This window comes from Mustela erminea, chromosome 1 (assembly GCF_009829155.1).
Source record: "Mustela erminea isolate mMusErm1 chromosome 1, mMusErm1.Pri, whole genome shotgun sequence".
NCBI lineage: Eukaryota > Metazoa > Chordata > Mammalia > Carnivora > Mustelidae > Mustela > Mustela erminea.
The window spans coordinates 53,708,694-53,731,978 of record NC_045614.1 but is presented as its reverse complement, the minus strand read 5'-3'; the positions used below and the strand labels follow the sequence as shown (position 1 = coordinate 53,731,978).

Genomic DNA, 23,285 nt, shown 5'->3' with positions numbered 1-23,285 from the left:
CTGCAATAGATGAGATTTATTTCTGACAACTTCCTACTATTCTTCTGAGCATCTCTCTCACCCCATCTCTACTCCTCCACCACCAGGTGTCTATTCTATATTCTTTCTCAACAGAGTATTGCTTTCATAGTGTGGTTATAATCCTCAATATGCTGCCTGAGAGCACCATAGTCATCCTCTTATAGATATTAATAAATTCCCAGAGGCCTCCAAGATTAGAAAATTGTTAAGATCCAAAGAACAAATCTAAAATGTGAAAAGTTTAAGCAATTTAAGAAGAGGTAAGAATAATATTTAGAGGAGTTTATCTGCTACCCCCAAGAAATTTGTATTTCTGCAACAATTTTTTGAGGCCTACTATAGGCCAGTGTGCTAAAAGCTGAGGCAAAGAATGAAACAAAGCCCTTGCTCTGAAAAAACTCTCAACCTAGTATAGACCCCACATGTGTCAGCCCTACATGTAATGCTGACTTTATTTTTTTTTTAAAGACTTTATTTATTTATTAGAGAGAGAGAGAGAGCAAAAGAGCACAAGCAGGGGGAGCTGCAGGCAGAGAGAGAAGCAGGTTCTCCGCTGAGCAACAAGCCCAATATGAGGCTTGATCCCAGGACTCTGGGATCATGACCTGAGCTGAAGGCAGACACTTAACCAACTAAGCCACCCAGGCAGCCCTGGAGTACTGACTTTAGCTCAAAGAATCTAACTCTTGGCTCCACAATCACAGAAGTTTTTGCTAAGTTAGATCAAATACCCAAAAGACCTTCTAGCCACTGTCATCCATTCCTCTACATCAACAATGAATGCCCCATTTAAAATCAAACCACCAAGTAAGCAAAATCAACAAGTAAACCACTAAAGTCCAGAGCAATCGTTTCACATATTTATAAACAAACATTAGGGAAAACATTCAATCTTACCTGTACTCATAGAAATACATATTAAAACACTCAAATATAGCTTTTATACCTATTAACACTTAAAAAAAAATAAATGTGAAGAGTGGTAAAAAGGTTGATGGACTACAAACTGTAAAAACTTTTTATAGGAAGCAGTATAGCTTCTATCAATGTTAAATATAGTATAATTTTTTAAAAGATTTTATTTATTTATTTGACAGACAGAAATCACAAGTAGGCAGAGAGGCAGGCGGTGGGGGTGAGGATGAAAGGAGGCTCCCCACTGAGCAGAGAGCCTGATGTGGGGCTTGATCCCAGGACCTTGAGACCATGACCCAAGCCGAAGGCAGAGGCTTTAACCCACTGAGCCACCCAGGAGCCCAAATACATTGTAATTTTTTATCAAATAGTTCTTTTCCCAAAAATTGAGAATACCTATAGCCTTACTATGTACTAATCATGAAAAACATAAGTCAACACACTTCTCTAATAGAAATATAATTGGATAGGGGCACTTGGTTCAGTTGGTTAAGCAACTGCCTTAGGCTCATGTCATGATCCTGGAGTCCCAGGATCGAGTCCTGCGATCGAGTCCCCCATCGGGCTCCCAGATCCTCAAGTAGTCTGCTTCTCCCTCTGACCTTCTCCCCTTTCGTGCTCTCTCACTGTCTCTCTCTCAAATAAATAAATAAAATCTTTTTTTAAAAAAAAGGAAATATGATTGGATAAATCATGGTACAATAGCTATGAAAAAATATATAAGTAACAACATATAAAAATTATTTATAAGCAGAAAAAAAATTATAGCTAGACAACCACCACAAATATATAAGAAATATGTTTGCATATGGACAAATACTGGAAGAGAATATGGAAAAATGTGAAGGAGCTACACTATTACTATGGTGGTATTATGAGAAAAATATGTTTTATTTAAAACTTTCTTTAATTATGTTGATAGAATAATAAATCCCACTTTACTACACTGCTTGTTTAATTGACTATCTTCCCAAAAAACTATAAGCTTTGCAAAGATGGGTCAACATCTCTTGTGCTCAGTATTCTAGCACAAGTTCCTACAGAATAATTCATGAAAGAATGAATGAAATACATGGGAAACCTCACAATAAATGTCCTCAAGAGCGGAGGGGAAGTGGACCGCTGGAAGTAAACAAAAGGTTGATCTCTATGTGCCTCTTTTTTTTTTAAGCTCTTAATATGGGAAAACCCAAACCAACCATTAAAAAATCTCTGGGAAGTCTTTATTTCAAGACCACTGCAGAGATGCTCCTAAAAGGTCTGGAGAAAGACACAGGATGCTGGGAAGTAGACAGAATAGCAAGGTATTCCCAGAATTTGGTGGGTAGGGGGACACAGGGAATCAAAAGGGACAGGAGCTTCATATCCTTTTCCTACCCCCAAATTCACTGTCCTTTAATTCTCAGAAACTTGCACATAATTAAAGTTGGAATTAAGGGGTGGAATGTAGCAAAAGGGACAGGTTATGTAGGCAAAAAGCAGGCAGAAAAAAAAACAGGTCAGCAGGGAACAGTCTTTTTGGTAGGAACTTAAGTCTGATAGCACTCTGAATTTTGGCTAAGAAATAAATTCCCAGGTACAAAGGAAAATAAGAAGCTTTAAAGGAATTGAGCTCTGGAGAGAAAAATCCCCTTTCCTAACAACTTAAAATCAGTCTGAAATATACCAAGGAAACCAGAAGGATTCTAAATCATAAAAATATTATAAGCATTAACAAAAACACATAGGGAAAGGAGTTAATCTTTAAGTTGTTTTTCAACCAACCTACACGGTACCTGTCATAGACCATACAGGCTCTTTCCAGCTTAAGCAATTTTTTTATCCATCCTTAGTGCTTTCAGGCAAAAGCATCATAATTGACTAATGCAGAGCTCAGAAAAGGGGCACTGAGTAAGGAGAAAAGAGCACAAAGAAGAATCTAGATTTTTAGATGTAGCTCTACCTATTTCACGTTGTAACTATAAGTGAATCACCATCTATCTACCTGAGCCTTGGTTTCCTAATCAAAACAGGAAGTTATACCAACTTATAAGATTAAGATAACAAGTGAAGGGACACACGCGAGTCAAAGCATATAATAAATTACCAAGATTTACTTAAATGTGTGACCTTATTACAAAATCCTAAATGCTACAATTTCTTTCCAGGGTCAAAGTTAAGTTGAGTGTGTTTTTTTCAACCAAATGTGAATGCATATGCTATCTGAAAGCTACAGGAAAATCAGTCTTATCCCACTTTACCAAGTTAACTCACAGTTTATTCTTTCAAAGAGTAGACTTTTCATGAGGGCAAGTGTAATAAAGAATGCTTCTCTTTCCCCACCCCCCACATTGGTGCTGAAATTCCACTATTCATTAGGTAGAATTAGAGATGTTTTTCTATTTTCCAGCTCTTTTTACAAAAAGGCAAAAACCTATGAAAAGTTATTGCCAATAACCATTAACAACTCCTAGCTAAGCAAAGATTAACTCAGTCTGCTGAAAATATATTAAAGGCCAGGAAATAGGGAAGCCAACAATAATTTGGCCTCCAATTGCCAAGAACCACCTGACTTCAAGGAGGTTCCAACCCCCAATGTCTCCAACCACCAAAATTTCCCAATTCCCACATTTCAGCACATAAAAATCATCCAGACTAGTTCCTGCACTGAAAAATAAGACCTCATGTCCCAGTTTTGTTTCAGAAAATATGTTCACCTCTGGAATGGGACCTAGGTCATTCATAGGACATGTGTCCATGGAAAGGCATCGACAAGGAGAGAAGGCACAGAAAAGTGGGGGGAAAAAATTCACCACCTCCACAGTTGATTATAATCAACAGCCTTGATTCTAGAAAAAATATATTTGCTCCCCTAAATTCCTACTTCTCATAACTAGATAAACTGTGCATGACAATACTTAAGAGGAAATTAAATGGGAAATTCTTCCTCATATCAACTCTCAATCCCACTTGTTACAATAGTTTCAATCCATATATATTTAAATCTGTGTGGTACAGTTTGCAATTTGACCTCACAACAATCCTATGAAGAAAAAAGGGCAGGTATTATTACTACAGCTTTAAGGATAAGGACATTAAGATTCAGAAACTTGCCATGCCTGAATTCACCTGGGCCATCTGATTCCAAATCTATGCTTTTCAGAACACCATGATGCTTCTTGAGGGCTTTTGGCTCCATTCTTTCCAAAGAATACCAGTCTCAACCTTCCTGTCATCACTTTCCATGGCAATGTTCACTGGCTTTTTGTGTAAGAACGCAGCAGTTTCTGCAAGAGAAACTTGAGGCAGCATTAAAGGGAAATCATTAAGCTAAATATAAATATCCTTGAAAACAAAGAAGTTTGTTAAATGGCTGGAAGAACTGATATTCTTATCCATTTTCCAACTAGATTAGCCATCCACCTAGTTCTATGGCTCCTGCATCTCCACAGAAAGTATAGTAAGTCCACAGAAAAATATACAAGACCCAAAGTCAAAGACCTGAGTTCTAGTCTTGATTCTATCACTTCCTGGCTATGCGAGCTTGAGTAACCTCTCCATCTTAATTCCTTTATACATAAAATGAGAATAACATTAATTATGCCCCACAAATATTACTGTGTGGAGGACTGAGACAACGGATGTGACAGCACTCAAAGAATAAAGTTTCTACTAATAAGCCATCTCAAAAACTTCTTCCCGAGAGACTGTTTCAAAACACTAGTAATCAGTGTTTTCTAAACTATATGCAACAAACCACTGTAACTAAAATGAAGAAATATTCATTTAGGTTTGTCCTATTTTTCAAAATTATTTTTGGTGTCGTGGAAATCTGTCTACAAATTATTTTACTTGACTTGAAGTCTTCTATAAATACTCATATGGTAAACTGTTGTCTTAAAGCTGCTATGAAAATCTGCTCATCATGGTGGAACATTTACTAAATCTCTCCATGTCCCAGACACTGCATTAGACATTTTCAGTTTGACTGATTCTCGTAAGAACCCTTTGAGATATATATTTATTTCCTCCTTATAGCTGAAGAAACTGAAGTTCAGAGAGAACAAGAAACTGTCCAAAGTCAAATGTATGTTTATGTCATTGAGGATAAGAAACAGCAAGGTGTTTAGTGGCAAGAAATTTGAAACAAACACTGTTATTCAGTGATCACACAGAATGTTGGTTAAGAGCATGGACTCAAAGTTGGACAACCTGGGTTCAAACCTGGATTCACTATGAGCTTTAGCTTCCTCATTTGTAAAATTAAGTTCATAATAATAATAACCTATTTCATAACCTAATAAATAAGTTAATAACATCTACTTAGAGCACCACTTGTCACATGGTATATCCGATACATTAGGTATTATTATCATCATTTCTCCCACACTGCATACCCAAACTTCTCTCTTTTCACTGCCCTGAAACCTGTATGCTACCTAGCCTAAATCTCCTCTACATACACATTACTCATTACTGTTATTATGCTTTTGCTCTTTCTTTTCCTTTTAAGTGAAATGCCTCTTTCTTTCCTCACTAATCTAAATCTCACTCAGCCTTCAAAGGCTAGCTCAGATCTACCCCTTATATGAAACATTTTCTGATTTCATTAGCCCACAGTAATTTCTTTCTTCTCTGAAAAACTCTTCATAATGTCAATCTAACCTGTAGAAATCATTTGGTTTCTTTCTTTCTTTCTTTTTCTTTTTTTAATCACTTGATTTCAGTGGGTGGGAATGCATGTTAGTGCAGCCACTTTGGAAAAAAGAGTGTGGAGTTTCCTCAATAAATTAAAAATAGAGCCACCCTTTAACCCAGCTATTGCACTACTGGGTATTTATCCCAAAGAAACATATGTAGTGAAAAGAAGGGCCATATGCACCCCAATGTTCATAGCAGCAATGTCCAAAAGAGCCAAACTGTGGAAAGAGCTGAGATGCTTTTCAACAAATGAATGGATAAAGAAGATGTGGTCCATATATACAATGGAATATTACTTAGCCATCCAAAAGGATGAATACCCAACATTTGCATCAACATGGATGGAACTGGAGGAGATTATGCTAAGTGAAATATGTCAAGCAGAGAAAGTCAATTATCATATGGTTTTACTTATTTGTGAAACATAAGGAATAGCATGGAGGACATTAGGAGAAGGAAGGGAAAAACGAAGGGGGGGTGGTGAGGAATTGGAGTGGGAGACAAACCATGAGAGACTGGACTCTGGGAAACAAACTGAGGATTTTAGAAAGGAGGGGGTGGGGGGATAGGAGAGCCTGGTGATGGGTATTAAGGAGGGCATGGATAGCATGGAGCACTGGGTGTTATACGCAAACAATGAATCATGGAACACTACATCAAAAACTAATAATGTACTGTATGGTGACTATCATAACATGATAAAAAAAATAATTTAAAAAAAAGAAATCACTTGATTTCTAAGGGCTTCTGTAGGTGATTTAACCCAAATCCCTAAATTTTGAAATAGAAATTGAAGCTTAAAGAGCTAATGGGTATTATAGAGGGCATGGATTGCATGGAGCACGGGGTGTGGTGCAAAAATAATGAATACTGTTATGCTGGAAATAAAAATAAAATAAAATTAAATTAAATTAAAAAAAAAAAAAACGAGAAAATGTAAAAAAAAAAAAAAAAAAAAAAAAGTTAACTGGCAGAGTAGACACCTAAATCTGGATATTTTAAATGTTTGCAAAGCTCCTTCTACTCTACTCTCCTAACTTCTGTCTTCCTTGAAGCTTATATTCTATAATTATCTGATTCAAAGTATTAACTGGTCTTGTGGCCTTCATGGCAACTAACACACTGAAGTTAGTGAACGTTTGCCAATTAACTAGCAGATCAATCTTTCCTGATGCCCTTTGGTCCAATGGCTGAAGTGTTAATACATTAACACTCTGCAACACAGGATGCAATGGAACTTAAATTCTCACCATCAGGGAGTGATAGGGGCCAAAGAGGGAAACATATCCATATGTATCCCTGCATTTGCATCACAGGGTCCATCACATTCCACTGCACACCCTCAAATTTGGAGCCCTGCACCATGAGACTTGGAGCACAGCACACTCCAGCATGTCCCCCTGCCTCCCCTCAACACACACAGCTCCCTCTCTGGATTATTACTGGAATCCGGAAGTATAAAAGAAACAAACTTCAGTTACTTTTTCATTATTAATATTAGGGCCCTTCAAGGATTTGAGTCTACAACAGAAAAGAGACCTCAATTTCCTTCCATAAAGCCCAAGTCTCTTTTTGCAGGATTACCTCAGGCTAAAGTTACTGCATAAAGTTGCTAGGTCCCTTGAACAAATAAATAAGAGGTATTTATCCTAGAAAGATATTATAGCTGCACTTAGGAGGACTGGAATGGAAGAACGGTCCTAGACAGAAGGAAAAAGAAAGAACAGACTCCAAAATTTGAGAAAGGCTCAAGTAAACAAAGACATCCTAGTGCCTAGGCTGAAACAGGGAAAGAAAGAGAGAGCACATGGCTCTTCTCCAGAAAACAAGCATGGAGTGTTTATGCCCATCAGAAGAGGTGTTAGAGAGGGGAAGAACAGGTACATCATCAGCCTCTTATAAGGGAGGCCAGTAAAAATAATTAATGCGTTTATAGCATTTTACAGCTTATAAAAAGATTTTTATATGTATCACTTTTTAAAAGATTTTACTTATTTGAGACAGAAGGATACAGAAAGAGAACATGAGCAGGGGGAGAGACAGAGGCAGAGGGAAAAGCAGACTCCCTGGTAAGCCAGGGCCCCATCTCAAGGCTTGATCCCAGGACCTAGAGATCACGACCTGAGCCGAAGTCAGACACTTAACCATCTGAGCCACCCAGGCATGCATATATATGCATATCATTTCTTAATGAATAATCACTTTTGTTAACATAACTCTTGTTTATATTTGTAGGGAGCTGAATAGTTGCTTTTCCTCATCATTCGTATTTTCATAATTTTTTTCATAAGTCATTGAATGATCCAATAAATAATTACTGAAAACCTTCTCTCTCATACCAAATGCTGGGGACATCAAGGTTAAAGTTATAGTCATTGGGGCATCTGCCTTCAGCTCAGGTAATAATCCCAGGCCCTGTCTCAGGCTCTCTGCTCAGCAGGGATCCTCCTTCTCCCTCTCCCTCTCCCTGTCAATCTGCCTACTTGTGGGCTCTCTCTCTCTCTCTAATAAATAAAAAAAATCTTAAAAAAAAAAGTTACAGTCATTGGCCTCAAGGAGATCTCAGCGTTGAAGATGAGGAGATGAGAAGACAGACAAATAAAATTTGATTATAAGTTAATCACTATGAGATAAACAAACATATTATAGATTCTAACACAAACTAGAAGATAATAAAGGAGTAAGTCTAGTCCTGACTCTAAAATAATCAACAACTGAATTGAGTCTTAAAGATGATCCAGGCAAAAACACAGAAGAAGACTTTCAGGTAGCAGGAGTAGTATAAAGACATAGAGACATGGCAAATTCAGTTAAACTTAAGTAGTTTGTCATGGTTATCAAAGTGGATGGAGAAATCAAAGAAAGGTAGAACTGAAGAGGTAGGCAGAGTCAGATCATGAAAAGCTTACTGTGTATCTCCTTTCAACACATTCCCATCAGTCACAATGCTGTTTAGTTCTCCAGAATTATCCTTAGGATAACCCAAAGGAATTTCAAACCAAAGTGGGGATTAAAAAAAAAAAAAAAAAAAAAAAAAGGCAGCTTGGGTGGCCCAAGATTGGAGTGTTTGCTGGACAGGGAAAAAACAAAAAACAAAAGCAGGATTAACTTCAGAAAAATGAGCTCCAGGAGAGCTAGTGTCAATATAGGCCACAAAGGAGAGCTTCGGTCCGTAATTTTATTCCATTTGCCTTTATTCTGCTCAAAGCTACCATGAGCCAGATAATACTTTCCGGTATTTGTAGGCTGCTATTGGATCTCATTCAGAGCTAAATCTCTAAAGAGTTATGATTTGGACTGGTTGAAAACTAATAAAGTCAATTTGCATTTCATAGAGCATAAGTAAGAGCAAAAGCATTCTAGTGCTTGTATTTGCAGTGAATAAAGATGTTTTCTGGGGCGCCTGGGTGGCTCAGTGGGTTAAGCCGCTGCCTTCGGCTCAGGTCATGATCTCAGGGTCCTGGGATCGAGCCCCGCGTCAGGCAACTTTCTCAGCGGGGAGCCTGCTTCTCTCTCTGCCTCTGCTTGCCTCTTTGCCTGCTTGTGATCTCTCTCTCTCTCTCTCTCTCTTTCCCTGACAAATAAATAAATAAATCTTTTAAAAAAAGAAAAGAAAAAGAACAAAAAGAGTGAGAAGGAACTTTAAAAAGATATGAACAAAGATATTCAGAAGTGAAGGGACTTCCAAATGGAAGATAAACAGTGTCAAACCAATCCATGAAAGTATAGACTGACACCTTCCTTTGGATTTAGCAAGAACAATCAGTATTATAGAGTAGAAGCCATCAGTGCAGAGGGGGAAATATAGGATAAGGGAGTAGAGATAAGAGTGAGACTTCTATTTCACATCTGGAAGAGTGACTAAGGTGGAGAACAGATTTTGCTTGTTTCTTTATTTGCAGTGACAGAACAACCAGCAGAAAATGAGAGAATGAACAGAAGGGAAAAGAAGAGGTAGAATTTAGAGCAAAGACATGGAGGAGGGAATGGGTCTTTTTTAAAACAAGACAGTATCCTCATGCTCTGAGAATGGAATAAAGAAAATGATCACTGAGGTAAGACAGAGAACAACAGGAACATTCTAAAGGAACTGTGAAATAATCACATGGAATCCTAAAAGCTGAGTATGTGTTTAGAAGAGTGTAACCCAGGATATAGCAAAAGTTTAGGATTAAGAGAGTAGTGACAGGGGCACCTGGGTGGCTCAGTGGGTTAAAGCATCTGCCTTCAGCTCACCTCATGATCCCAGGGTCCTGGGATCCAGCCCCACATTGGGCTCTCTGCTCAGCAGGGAGCCTGCTTCTCCCTCTCTCTCTGCCTGCCTCTCTGCCTACTAGTGATCTTTGTCTGTCATGTAAATAAATAAAAAATCTTTTAAAAAAAGAGAGAGTAGTGACAAATGAGTCTGAAAAGATAAACTGGAGCATGTTGTAAATAAGCTTCATGAGCAAAAATGTGTTAGAGAAGAACATTAAAAGAAATTACAAGATTTGTGGATGCTTTTGTTTAATACTTTGAATGCAATGTGAAAGATAGACTGAATAGGAGAAAAGAACACAGACACTTTTTTTTTAAGAAAAAGATTTTATTTATTTGACAGAGAGATCACAAGTAGGTAGAGAGGCAGACAGAGAAAGGGGAGGGGGGAAGCAGGCTCCCTACCGAGCAGAGAGCCCAATTCAGGACTCGATCCCAGGAATCTGGGATCATGACCTGAGTCGAAGGCAACGGCTTGACCAACTGAGCCACCCAGACGCCCTGCACAAACATAACTTTTAAAGCCATTCTGATTCTCTCTTCCTTCATTTCCCTCTGTAACCACCCTTCCCTAATTAGTCACAAGTGAAACTGAAGCACTGCTATTTTAGAATTTATTTATTAAACAAAATAAGGATTTATGTAGTCCTGTCCATAACTGTTAATCAGCTGAGTCAAATAGGTAATATCTCTCTTATTTAAAAAAAAAAAAAAAAAAAAAAAACTCTCTTTCCCGTCGCGGTTTGCATGGAGTTAGTTCGTGGGTCTGGGAGATCCGAAAACTGAGATCTTCTTTGCGCCCCGACAGCTGCACCCCACAGATCTGCAGCCATCACCATGCCACAAAATGAATATATTGAGTTACACCGGAAGTGCTATGGCTATCGTTTGGATTACCATGAGAAAAAGAGAAAGAAAGAAGGTTGAGAGGCTCATGAACCTTCAAAGAAGGCAAAAAAGATGATTGGTCTGAAAGCTAAGCTCTACCATAAACAGCACCATGCTGAGAAAATACAGATGAAAAAGACTATCAAGATGCATGAAAAGAGAAACACCAAACAAAAGAATGATGAAAAGACTCCACAAGGAGCAGTACCTGCATATCTACTGGACAGGGAGGGACAGTCTCGAGCTAAAGTACTTTCTAATATGATTAAACAAAAACGAAAAGAGAAAGCGGGAAAATGGGAAGTTCCTTTACCCAAAGTTCGAGCCCAGGGAGAAACAGAAGTATTAAAAGTTATTCGAACAGGAAAGAGAAAGAAGAAAGCATGGAAAAGAATGGTCACTAAAGTCTGCTTTGTTGGAGATGGCTTTACTCGAAAACCACCTAAATATGAAAGATTCATTAGACCAATGGGCTTACGTTTCAAAAGGCCCATGTAACACATCCTGAATTGAAAGCCACCTTTTGCCTGCCAATACTTGGTGTAAAAAAAAATCCTTCATCCCCACTATATACAACTTTGGGTGTTATTACCAAAGGTACTGTAATTGAGGTGAACGTGAGCGAGTTGGGCCTTGTGACACAAGGAGGCAAAGTTATTTGGGGAAAATATGCCCAGGTTACCAACAATCCTGAAAATGATGGATGCATAAATGCAGTCCTGCTGGTTTGACAGCAGTTCGAGACAAGTAATTCCTTATAATTACTGAAGACTACATACCAATCAGGAAAACAACCATTCCTGTGGTGGTTCTGGATACTACCAAACAGCCTTATGTATCTGCAGTCATCAAGAGAAGCATTTATTCTATTGTGAAAAACATTAAAATAGACATTTATTTTAAAAAAAAAAAAGCTAAAATTATATTTCCCTTCAAAATATACCAAAGGAAGGGGCATCTGGCTGGCTTGGTCATTAAGCATCAAGCCCCGCATCAGATTCCCTGCTCAGACTGAAGCCTGCTTCTCCCTCTCCCACTACCTCCTGCTTGTGTTCCTCTCTCACTGTCTCTCTCTGTCAAATAAATAAATAAAATCTTAAAAAAAAAAAAAAGTCTTCAAAAATTTTGCTTTAAAGAAGTAGCCTTCAATTTAAAAAAAATAAAAATATTCTTCATCCTCGAAGTGTGCAAAATAGACAATAAAACTACACCATAAGGGAAATCAAAAAAAAGGAACAAAGATAAGGAAGGATATAACAATCACTAGTAAGGCTCTTTACCCTCTACAAAGTGCTTTTCCAAAACCTTATTCAATTCTCACAACATCACTATGGTATATACATGTTTTCACTTCCATTTCACACATATGGGAACTAATTTTTGTCTGTGTTATTCTGGAACCTAGAACAGTGTCTGGCATATGGTAATTCCCCAATGAAAAATGTGTCAAATAGAGGGAAAAGGGGCTCAGAGAGGTTTTGTAACTCTGATAGGGTCATACAGTTAAGGGTGGGGCTGGGCCTCAATCCTGTATGTTCACATTGTTTCATGGTCCTGAAAAGAGAAGAAAAGGGTGCAGTGATTGAATATAATCATAATCTGCTTTACAATTTTATGTAAACTGATTAAACTTCAGAAATGCCTACTACTGAGCAACAAACACCAAGGCCAGTATACTTTCTGTAATTCTTACTTATGTTGCATGGGCATCTTTTGAGTTCAGAAATCTATGGTATTTGTACACTTTATTCTCTCCGTAGGTCACCTGCCCTATTATAAGTTACTTCCTTCTGCTGCACAGAAGTAGTATCTGCAGGACAGAAATGCCCTTTACGTCATCTTCTCTTCTCTCTAGAAAGCTATATGTAGCCTTCTGGTATTCAATTGCTTCTACGTAGAAAGCTAAAACAAAGGATGACAATGCCACCAAGAAGTATGTAGAAGATCTTATTCACAGGATTCAGAAGGGCAAACACAGTGTGAGTACCATTAAACACCAAAAACAGGATGCAACTCTCCATACTGAGGCCACTATGTTTAACCATGTTTAACTATGTCACTCCCTGTAATGAATATGATCCTGAAAAATATATTTTTCATATATATATGTATATATGTATATGTATATATACATATATATGTATATATACGTATATACGTATATATATGTATATATACGTATATACGTATATATACATATATATGTATATATACATATATACATGTGTATATATAAAATTTTTATAAAGTGAGCAATTTCAAAAGCAGTAGGGTGCTTACTATTTAAGTGAATCATGCGGTAAATCCTTTTGCAAAAGAAACCTTTTTTATAACAAAAAGTAATCTAATTTTTCTGCTGGCAAATTTGTCTTATGTGTGCAGGACTCTACCAATTTAGGTTAAGAACCTGACATTTCAGCTTAACAGCTATTAATTACTGGGCAGATGATTACTTTCATGAGTTTGTTTATTCGTCTATGAAATATTATTTCTACTTTTCAGGATCACTGTGAGGATAAAATGAGACAATGTGTATACATATGTTGTATACTCAGCAGCACAGTGTACATGGCAGGGATCAAGAGATGAACTCTGTCAGCCAATACTTCAACATGTGTTTACAAAAGTTCTTAGATCTATCAGGAAGACAGGAATTTAACCACAAGTCCCCAGTTCCCATCATGAGGAGGTAAGAAAGAGGTACTAAATGGAGCGTACTCAAAGATGAGCTTTTCATCAAAAACATGTTTAGTCATTTATTGACGTAGGCCTCTTTTTCCAAAGATTTACAAGCGTTATGCCATAGAGTAAATTATAAAGCTTTTTAAAGAAAATAGCACATAAACTGTAACATGGAAATAAGTAGTGCTGTAAAGGATCTTAGTGTCTTTTTCAATCCTATCAACTGACAGATTTTAGAAAATAAAAATCCAAAGAGGCAAAGTGGTTTACCTAAGGATATACAATGGCTCATTTTTAACAGCACAACATTTCTAACATATCTTCATTTCCTAGGACAGCCCACCTCTTTGTTCCCATAGTACCTTATGCCCATTAATTACCATCCTATAATAAATCTTACTTAAATGTCTGTCCTCTCCCCTACTGGGTGGGAAGATTCTAGTAAACAAGGCCTATGCCAAACTTATCCTTATATCCCCAGCACTTGGCTTGTGTTAGATATTCAACTGCACTGAACATGTCCCAGTTAAAACTGTCTTACCAGGAACGCCTGGGTGGCTCAGTTGGTTAAGCAGCTGCCTTCGGCTCAGGTCATGATCCCAGCGTCCCTGGATAGAGTCCCACATCCAGCTGCTTGCTCCGCAGGGAGCCTGCTTCTCCCTCTGACTCTGCCTTCCACTCTGTCTGCCTGTGCTAGCTCTCGCTCGCTCTCTCTCTGACAAATAAATAAATAAAATCTTAAAAAAAAAAAAAAAACTGTCTTACCAATGTGAGGGAAGGTATATAATTCTGGAACACTTACTGTTTAGACCTCCACTACTTTTTGCTAACATAATTATAGATCTAAACTTGGGTATAGAAAGACAGGAAGCAATCTCAGGTAGACAGGAACACTACAGTAAAAATGTGTCCCTGGAAAGAAGGTCATCATTGTACCACTGTCCTACTAACTTTATTATATTGTTGGATTTTGATTACCAGACTCTCGAACAGTCTTTCCTTCAACCATTTTACAATGACCTTGGCTGAAACAGTAACATATAAGATAACACAATTGTCCGTGTGACTCTAGTGTGGTGTTCATGTGGCTCTTTTTAAAATATTTACTAAGCATTCCACAATGAATCTTTAAAAGAAATAGATTAAAAACAGTATTTTTAAGGAGAAAAGGCTTATATTTGAGGGACCTGTCTAAAGAGTGACTTAAGAGTAAAAAAACCTCTTTGAGAAAGACATGGTCGCAGCTGCAGTGGAGTCCTGGATGCCCTGCTCCTGCTCCCGACTCACCCTTGTTTGCTCTCCTCCAGGAACAAGTCAGTCAGGAAGCCGCTCCACAGTCATATTTTTTAAAGGCACTGGGAAGACACCCTGGAACCAGAGATGGCGATTCACCAATTTAGAATTACTCTACCCAGCTGCAACCTAAAATCTTGGGAAACAGTGTATATTAACCTGATCACAGGCGCAAAGGAAAAGAATTTCAAAGTGAAAGGACCAGTTCCGATACCAAGATTCTGAGAATCACTACTACAAGAAAAATTGCTTGTGGTTAAGGTTCTAAGACTTGGGATTGTTCTCAGATGAAGATCCACAAGCAACTCATTGATCTGCACAGTCCTTCTGAGATTGTTAAGCAAATTACTTCCATCAGTATGGAGCCAGGAGTCAAGGCTGAAGTCACCATTGCAGATGCCTAAATCAATCTTTTAAATAAATTATCAGTTGTTTAAAAAAAAATAATAAAAGAGAGAGAGAATAGAAAGAAACTTGAGTTGGAGTCAGAAGATATAAATTCTAGTCCTCATTCTCCAACTTCTTATTTGACCTTGGCCAAATCATTCCATTTCTCTGCACTACTACTGCTCTTTCAGGTTCTTTCAAGTTCAAATGTTATAATTATAAAAGTAAAAAGTCCCTATCAATCCTTGAAATGGAGAAAGATAAAAGGAAGGTAGAAAGATAGTAAAATAGAGGGTAAATTGGAGTAAAAAGCTTAGTAGAGAGACTGAAGTTCTAGATTATAGTTCTGGTTTTGTCATTAACTAGCTGAGTAACCCTGAACAAGTCATGTTCCCTCTTCAGATTATATTTCTTCCATTTATAAAGTACCCAGATCTTCCAGCTCTAATCTAAAATTCTAAGCTATAGCCTATGGCTATTAAGAACAATGCAATTTTGTAGAATCAGTATGTTTTGTGTTCACAAGTCAGAAACAGGGCATACAGATAAAATATTTAGTAGACAGAAGCCTCAAATTTCACTTGAGTTTTCCCCCCAAGTTCTAATTCAAATACTGTTCTAGAGTCTCTCACAAGCACTGGTCCAGACTACTGTACTTTGAAATCCCCTATTCTTAATGATATGTCCAAAGACAGACCATAAAAGCATGGAAAATAGGTGCTGCCTAGATAATGCATCAGTCCAGTTTCTTCATGGTCTCTCTTTCCTACCACTGTACTTTCCTTTTACTATCCACTCTCTGGACTGAGTCAAACCTATCTCTTTTGATACAAAATCTTCAAAGTTCAGTTCAAATCTTGATACTTGCATGAAGCACTCCCTTCTCACTGTAGCCTACATCCATTTTTCACTCTTTTGAACTTCTAAAGTACTACAGTGCTGTGGCAGAGATTCAATATTAGTAAAGAGCTTATTATGCTTCCCCTATAGCAAAGGCTCAATAAATCATAATAGTGTGGTTGCCACACCTTTAGCACTAATCACATATCCTTTAGTTCAGTGCATCTGAAATTTAATGTGCATGTAAATCACCTGGACATTTTATTCAAATGCAAATTGACTCAGTAAGTATGACGACCTGATAAGCTGTAGTTCAAAAAGCTGCCTGGGGCACTTGGGTGGTACAGTGGGTTGAGTAGTTGAGTGTCCCATTCTTGGTTTCCCCTCGGGTGGTTATCTCAGGGTCTCAGGATCAAGCCCCAGGTTATGCTCAGCAATCAGTATACAGTCTGCTTGAGATTCTCTCTCCCTGTCCCTCTGCCCCTCCCACTTATGCTCTCTACCAAAAATAAATAAATAAATCTTAAAAAAAAAAAAAAGAAAAGTTCCTGTTTGATCCCAATACTGTTGATCCAAGGACTATATTCTTTGAATAAAAGGGGTAGTTTTTGTAAACTTAAAAAAAAAAAAAAAAGTATGAGGGAACCCTTCTACACTGTTGGTGGGAAAGCAAACTGGTGCAGCCATTCTGGAAAACAGTATGGAGATTCCTCAAAAAAGTTGAAAATAGACTCAGCAATTGCACTACTGGGTATTTACCCCAAAGAAACAAATGTACTGATCCAAAGGGGCACCTGCACCCCAATGTTTATAGCAGCAATGTCCACAATAGCCAAACTATGTAAAGAGCCCAGATATCCAACAACAGATGAATGGATAAATAAGATGTTGTGTATATATATATGCAATGCAATATTATGCAGCCATTAAAAATGAAATCTTGCCATTTACAACAATGTGGATGGAGCTAGACGGTATTATGCTAAGCAAAATAAGTCACAGAGAAAGACAATTAAATGATGTCACTGATACGTGATATGGAATTTAAGAAACAAGGCAGAGGATCATAGAGGAAGAGAGGAAAAAATGAAACACGATGAAACCCAGAGAGGAAGACAAATCATAAGAGACTCCTTTTTTTTTTTTAAGATTTTTTATTTATTTATTTGACAGATAGAGATCACAAGTAGGCAGAGAGGCAGGCAGAGAGAGAGAGAGAGAGAGGAGGAAGCAGGCTCCCCACTGAGCAGAGAGCCTGATGCGGGGCTCGATCCCAGGACCCCGGGATCATGACCCAAGCCAAAGGCAAAGGCTTTAACACACTGAGCCACCCAGGCACCCCAAGAGACTCTTAATCATAGGAAACAAACTGAGGATTGCTGGGGGGAGGAGGGTGGAGGGATGGGGTAACTGAGTGATAGACATTGAAGAAGGTATGTGTTATAAGGAGCAAGGGTATTATATAAATATGACTAATGAATTGCAGACCTGTACCCCTGAAACAAATAATACATTATATGTTAATTTTTTTTAAAAGTGTGTTATCTTATTTGTCCACTTGAACAGAAAAATCTTCAAAGACAGATACTACAACTCCTTTTTCTTAGCATATACACCCCATAATAAGAAGGTGCTCAATAAAACACCTGTGGACTTACCATATCTACAGCCCCCAGAACATCAGATAATCTCTAGAATGTCTGTGCTATGCTGATTTTCAAATCAAACATTGAGACATGCTATTGAGATGGAAAAGATCACTTGGTCAGTGGAATTGAATTGCTGAAAATGGAGGCAGGGGAAAATCTGAGAGAAAACTTACCTCTTCACCAGTGAGAGTGTAAGATGCAGAAAAAAAACAACATACAAATAGACATTTGTTCCTTGTTTAAGCACAAAGATAATTAGAGTTCAATATTAACTGCACTTTAGGTATGAACCTTAAAAGAAGACACGCATTTCAGGCAAAACGTATATATATTTAAAATACTAGTAACAATTACTAATAAGGGATTTCATTTTTTAGTGGAGCAGATACATTTTTTCAATGATTCTTTACCATGCAATTAATCTAAAGATCTCAAGCAACCAATGAAAACACATTTTTAACAAGAGACAGACAACCTCCAATTTTCCCATCAACTTAGTCTGTGGAAAAGTCCCCAAATTCCATTGTCCACAATTACACTGATAAAAATTTGAGGGAATCTGCTATATATTAAGGTTGCTCTGAGAAGCTGCCAACTTTAAGCCCTTCTTTTAAATCTCTAATTATTTAAATGCTTCTTAAAACCCTCTTTATTTTAGCAATCTATAGTTCAAATGGGACCAATACTCTTAAATTCTACCAGGAAGCTACACTCTGACTTCCTATTCAAGCATCAGGAAAATAATATTGGGCATATATGACACCTGTTCACTGAATGCTATCTAGATAGCTTAAACAGTGAGACAAATTTGCTAAAATTTGCCATTAGAGGAAAAAGCACCTTTTCAAGTCACTATGCTTGTCATAAGCAGACACCTGCTCCTTAACTTATAGAGAACTTTCAATAAAACCATTCAAAAATATTTATCTGAGATGCTTTTAGCAAATTCAGGCAAGAAAGAAAACAAAATCTGCAATCCTGAGAGTTGCTATTAAACATAGAAACAGAGAAGCCATCAAATGCCGTCAAGCACTAGACTCAAACTGGGTTTATGAGTTTAAAAAAATCAATGTTATTACTACAAAGAAATTCAGAAAACAGTTGGGAGTCAGCCCAAAGGAAAATGGCTTCTATTACTTCCATCAGAAGTTTAGTCCCCAGGGCAAGGCAAATTTTCTGGTTCATGCCAGGCAGGCAGTTTTCCTAGAGAAAAACACTATCCAAAAAGAGTTTTGAATCCTAAGCAAAAGAAGCAGTTAGTGCTAAACACAAATCTCAGCAGCTACATCATGCCCATACAAATGAATATCTTCCTACCTGTTGGTACCTAACTGGCAATTAAACCCAAAACAAATGTCTTCATCAGAACAGATCAGGACAAGCAAGGTACATGAGTGTCAGATTCTTGCATAAAAAATGAAGCACCAATATTCCCATTTCTCTCCTCCTTTTCCTGGCCTTTCTTCAAGACTCATCTTTTAGGGGCACCTAGGTGGCTCAGTTGGTTAAGCGTCTGTCTTCGGCTCAGATCATGATCTCAAGGTCCTTGGATTGAGCCCTGCATTGGGCTCCCTGCTCAGCGGGAAGCCAGCTTCCCCCTGCCACTCTGCCTACTTGTGATTTCTGTGTGTCAAATAAATAAATAAAATCTTTAAAAAAAAACTCATCTTTTATAAAGCTTTCTCCAATAACTCTGGCTCTCACAATCACTCTATTTATTGAATGCTTAAAACACTGGTCTGAAATAATAATTGTAGAATAATTTTTTTTAACTGTTCATGTCTCCATTTTGTCCCCAAATTTCAATGTGAGTTCTTGGTAAGGCCCCTACTCTGCCTACCCTGTAGAGGGAGCCTATTATTAATATTGCCAATAATATAATAATAAGGCAAACATTATTGGCAATAATGATAATATATTATTATTATTATATATACTGTGAGGCAATACAGCATAGTGGAATGGCAATACTGGAGTCAAATGGGCCTAATTCATATCTTAGGTCAACTATTTGCTGGCTGTATGACCGGGAACACGTTACTCACTTTTTGTAAGCCTCAGTTTTGTGTTTAGAATTTAATGAGACATATATAAGAGCACCTAGTAAGGGTCTGACATATAACAGTTGCTCAATGAAACTTAGTTACCTACCTTTCCCATTTAATAAGCACTTGTAATTTAAACTAAGAATAATCTTCCTATGGGACTACCAATGGTACCATCATATACTCTTATATTTTCCTCATACACTCTTGCCAGTGCCTCTGTCATTTCCTAACAAAGGTCCCTTAAGATTTCCTACTCCATTTTTCTGAGAAAAGGCAACTACACAAGTCACCCAAATGACTATTCAGAATGGTCATATTAGGAGCCAGCAGGAGTGCATCTCCATATCTACATCTCACTTCCATTACACCCACGCCAGTACTCCCTCCCTCCAAGTCTCCCTGTGAGAAAATGAAAGAGAAAAAGCAGTAAAGCAGCCAAAAGAGGAAATGGAGAAAAACAATTCTGTGGTCCCTCTGTGCCTCACTCTCAGGAGGAAGCACTTGGGTCCAGGCTCTTTACCTCAACCTTTCTGAGAAAGTAAAAAATAAAACCCTTCCCATATTCCTGAAGAAGAAGCAACCCAGACTTCTTGCCTCTTCACTTCTTCAAGCCCTTCACCAGTCAATTCTTCCATCACCACCAACCCCAACCATCCCCTGGGCCAACTTCCTGCTACATGACATAGAACCTCTTTAACCTGATCTGTCTTGAATGAACCCCATTCATGCTTTTACTAACTAGAGGTAACATTTTCCAGAAGCCCTCACCATTCTAAGTTGCAATATCCCAAGAAAGAAAAAAGAAAGAGAGAGAAAGAAATTCTCCAAGTTGCTGTCTACTGCATTAAGGTAGATCCTTTTATTTGTTTGTACCCCTTTAATGATCCAGAATATTTTACCTCAGTCATCATCTTTCCAGCTGGAAAAAACCACCTTCACTTTCACAACTCTCCCCGTCCTCCCACCCCACCGCCACACACACATACACACACACACATTTTTTTTTTTACACTAAAACAAAAACAAATTTAAAAAACCACAAATCCCCTTCCTGCTTCAAAAAACACAAGCATTTTATTATTCTTAAACGGACCTCAGCCATGCTCCTCTGCAGCAAGCTCAAGTACATACACCTGGGCTCTCATACCCGTGCTTTGACCAATGTAGATGTCAATACTGATACAAGCCTTCATCCAGCCAGGTGAAAACTACCCCCATCACCCTCTCCCTCAAAACACTCATTTCCACCGCAAATTCACTCCGTGCCTAACATTGTACAATCTTTTGTATTGGCTTTAAATGTTTCACCTGAGCTTCTACGTGTCTAGGCTGAAAGTCTGTTCTTTCTGCCCCCTCCCTTCAAGAACAAACAAACAAACAAAACTCTTATTTTTTTTTTTTTTTTAGGATTCTTCCGTGTTGCATAAAGTAGCTCCTTCTTTTACGTGTCTTGAGGGATTTGAGAGAATCGAGGCAATATTTCACCTCAGGAATCACCTTTCCAGACCACCCCCCTCAACAGACACAACGTTGAAACCCCCCCACCACCACCACCACCACCATCTCCCCACAGGGGGACCATGCAGACCTTCCCTCTCAGGTGTCAGGAACGATTCCTTGGCGCCCGGGACCACCTTCCCCGCGGCCTCCAGCTGCCCGGCAGGCCCCGGGAACACCGCGCGGCGGCGGCGGCCGGGTACCTACCAGTCGGTGTGCGGCTCGTCGACGACCAGCAGCACCTTGGCCTTCCTGGCGGCGGCGGGCGCGGGCGCGTCCACCAGGCCGGCCGAGGCTGCCGTCTGCTTCACGGCTTGGGACAGCGAGCTGAAGAAACTGCTGCCCACCGATGGCGCCGCGGTCGCCTGCGGCGCGGGATGCGACGCGGGCGCCGGGGCCGGGGCCGGCGGCGGCCTCCGCTCGGGGCCCGGCGAGACGGCCGGGGGCGCCGAGGAGGCCGAGGCCGCGCCCGGACCGGGGGGCGGCGGCGGCGGTTGCTGGGGCTCGGGCCGCTGCAGGTCGGTCATGTAGCCATTGGGCAGGTTGGCGATGAAGCTGCTGTCCGACAGCCGGCGCCTCAGGAAGTTCATCATCTGGCTTGAGGGGCTGGGGGCGCGCAGGGCGGCGGGGCCGGACGGCGAGGAGGGCGAGACTGAGGCGGCGGCGGCTGGGGGACTGAGGCGGCTGAGGTGGCTGCGGCCGGGTTCGCGGCGCGCGATCCCAGCAGACAGCCGCGGTGCACTGGGCCGGGCGGGCCGGGCAGCGCGAGGCACCGCGCCAGGGAGCGGGCGGGGGCCGGAGGCGGAGCCACTTTTCGCCCCGCCTCTCGCCGCAGAGCCGGCACCGCCCCCTATTCGCTGCCTGCGCGCCCCGCACTTAGCGGTGGGGTCCCTACTCTGGAGATTTGGGGGAAGGGGGGTTGCCAGGTCTCCTGCAACCTGAGCGGAGTTCTGTGGAAAGAGTATGGGAGCCAGGCTTGCTCCCCGAGAACAGGAAAAAAGGAGCCGAGACCCCAACCACCTTTTTGGTTGGGGATAAAAGAGCACTGTCCCACCCAGAGATGGAGGCGAAGAAAACTGTCCCCACTGCCTTTCGAAGGAAGAGAGGTGTCAGCCTCCCCAGCCTGAGGTGAGAATGGACCCATTCCCCTGGTGCGCGCGCTCATACACACACACACACACTCACATACTCCCTGTAATGGGAAAGAAAAGAACCACCTCTTTTCCCAAAGCTGGGAGAAAGGTGCCATCTCCTCAACCTCCAGGTGATGGAGGAAAGAATAATCTGCCCACACACTCGCGCGCGCGCGCGCGTTCACACACACATACACAACACACACACACACTCATATGATGAGACAAAAGAAGAACTACTCCCTCCTCAATATTCTCAATATGAGAAAGACATCCTCACCCCCCACCCCCCACCCCCACCCCTTCATCCTTTTGGTGACAGAGATTTGACAGATCTTCCACTGGGTCTGTGGGCGCATTTTTGGTGCCTGCCCTTTAGGGATGGCTCACTTACGAGCACCTTCTCTTCCCATCCTCATGGACCAGAGAGGCGAAACAGTGCGTAAGGCTGGAGACCCCTCCCCGCAAGTGGGGTATCTAAGGGTCCCCCACCCTTTCTGTGCTTGCCTCCCTGATAGGCAGTGATGCGTCCTTTATTGTATCAAGAAGTTTATCTCTTCAAAAATCTTTCTAAATGTTTTTTCCAGTTCATTAATTGGCTAGATCTGTTTCCACCTCCATGAAGACCTGATTATCACCTTTCCATGTGCACTCCCTAAATCTGTTTTGATTTCTGGATCTTTGTTTTCACCTCTCATGAGATATATACTTAATCCATGTGTTGTATGGGAAGAGGACACAGCAGATATAGTACTTTACATTCAGCCCACTCTGGGTGATGTGTGACCTCAGGCAAATTAGCCTCTGAGCCTCTTTTCCCTATCTGATAAAAGGAGATAATGCTTTTAAAAATTTTTTATTTTAGTATAATTGACACACAATGTTACATTAATTTCAGGTGATTATAGTGATTCAAGGAGTTTATACATTATGCTATACGGAGATAAAACTTTTCAAAGTTGTTACACAGAATAAATGAGATTGTGTATATAAAG

The 23,285-nt window shown here is 39.8% G+C and overlaps 1 protein-coding gene and 2 pseudogenes across 3 annotated transcripts in view; 2 read left to right on the top strand and 1 right to left on the bottom strand.

The window, feature by feature from the left end:
- Positions 1-21,928, bottom strand: part of SYN2 (synapsin II) — a 203,441-nt gene extending 181,513 nt beyond the window's left edge. For 2 of the 3 annotated variants that reach the window (XM_032327558.1, XM_032327568.1), the window contains exon 1: positions 21,365-21,869. In XM_032327558.1, coding sequence (XP_032183449.1) covers positions 21,365-21,750 — 386 coding nt within the window. In that variant the 5' untranslated portion in view covers positions 21,751-21,869. Of the gene's footprint in view, positions 1-21,364 lie in introns of all 3 variants that reach the window. The other variant, XM_032327577.1, reaches the window with a different exon arrangement.
- On the top strand, positions 10,606-11,660 carry LOC116580830 (annotated as a pseudogene).
- Positions 14,678-15,140, top strand: LOC116567005 (annotated as a pseudogene).
- Positions 21,929-23,285: the final 1,357 nt, after the last annotated feature.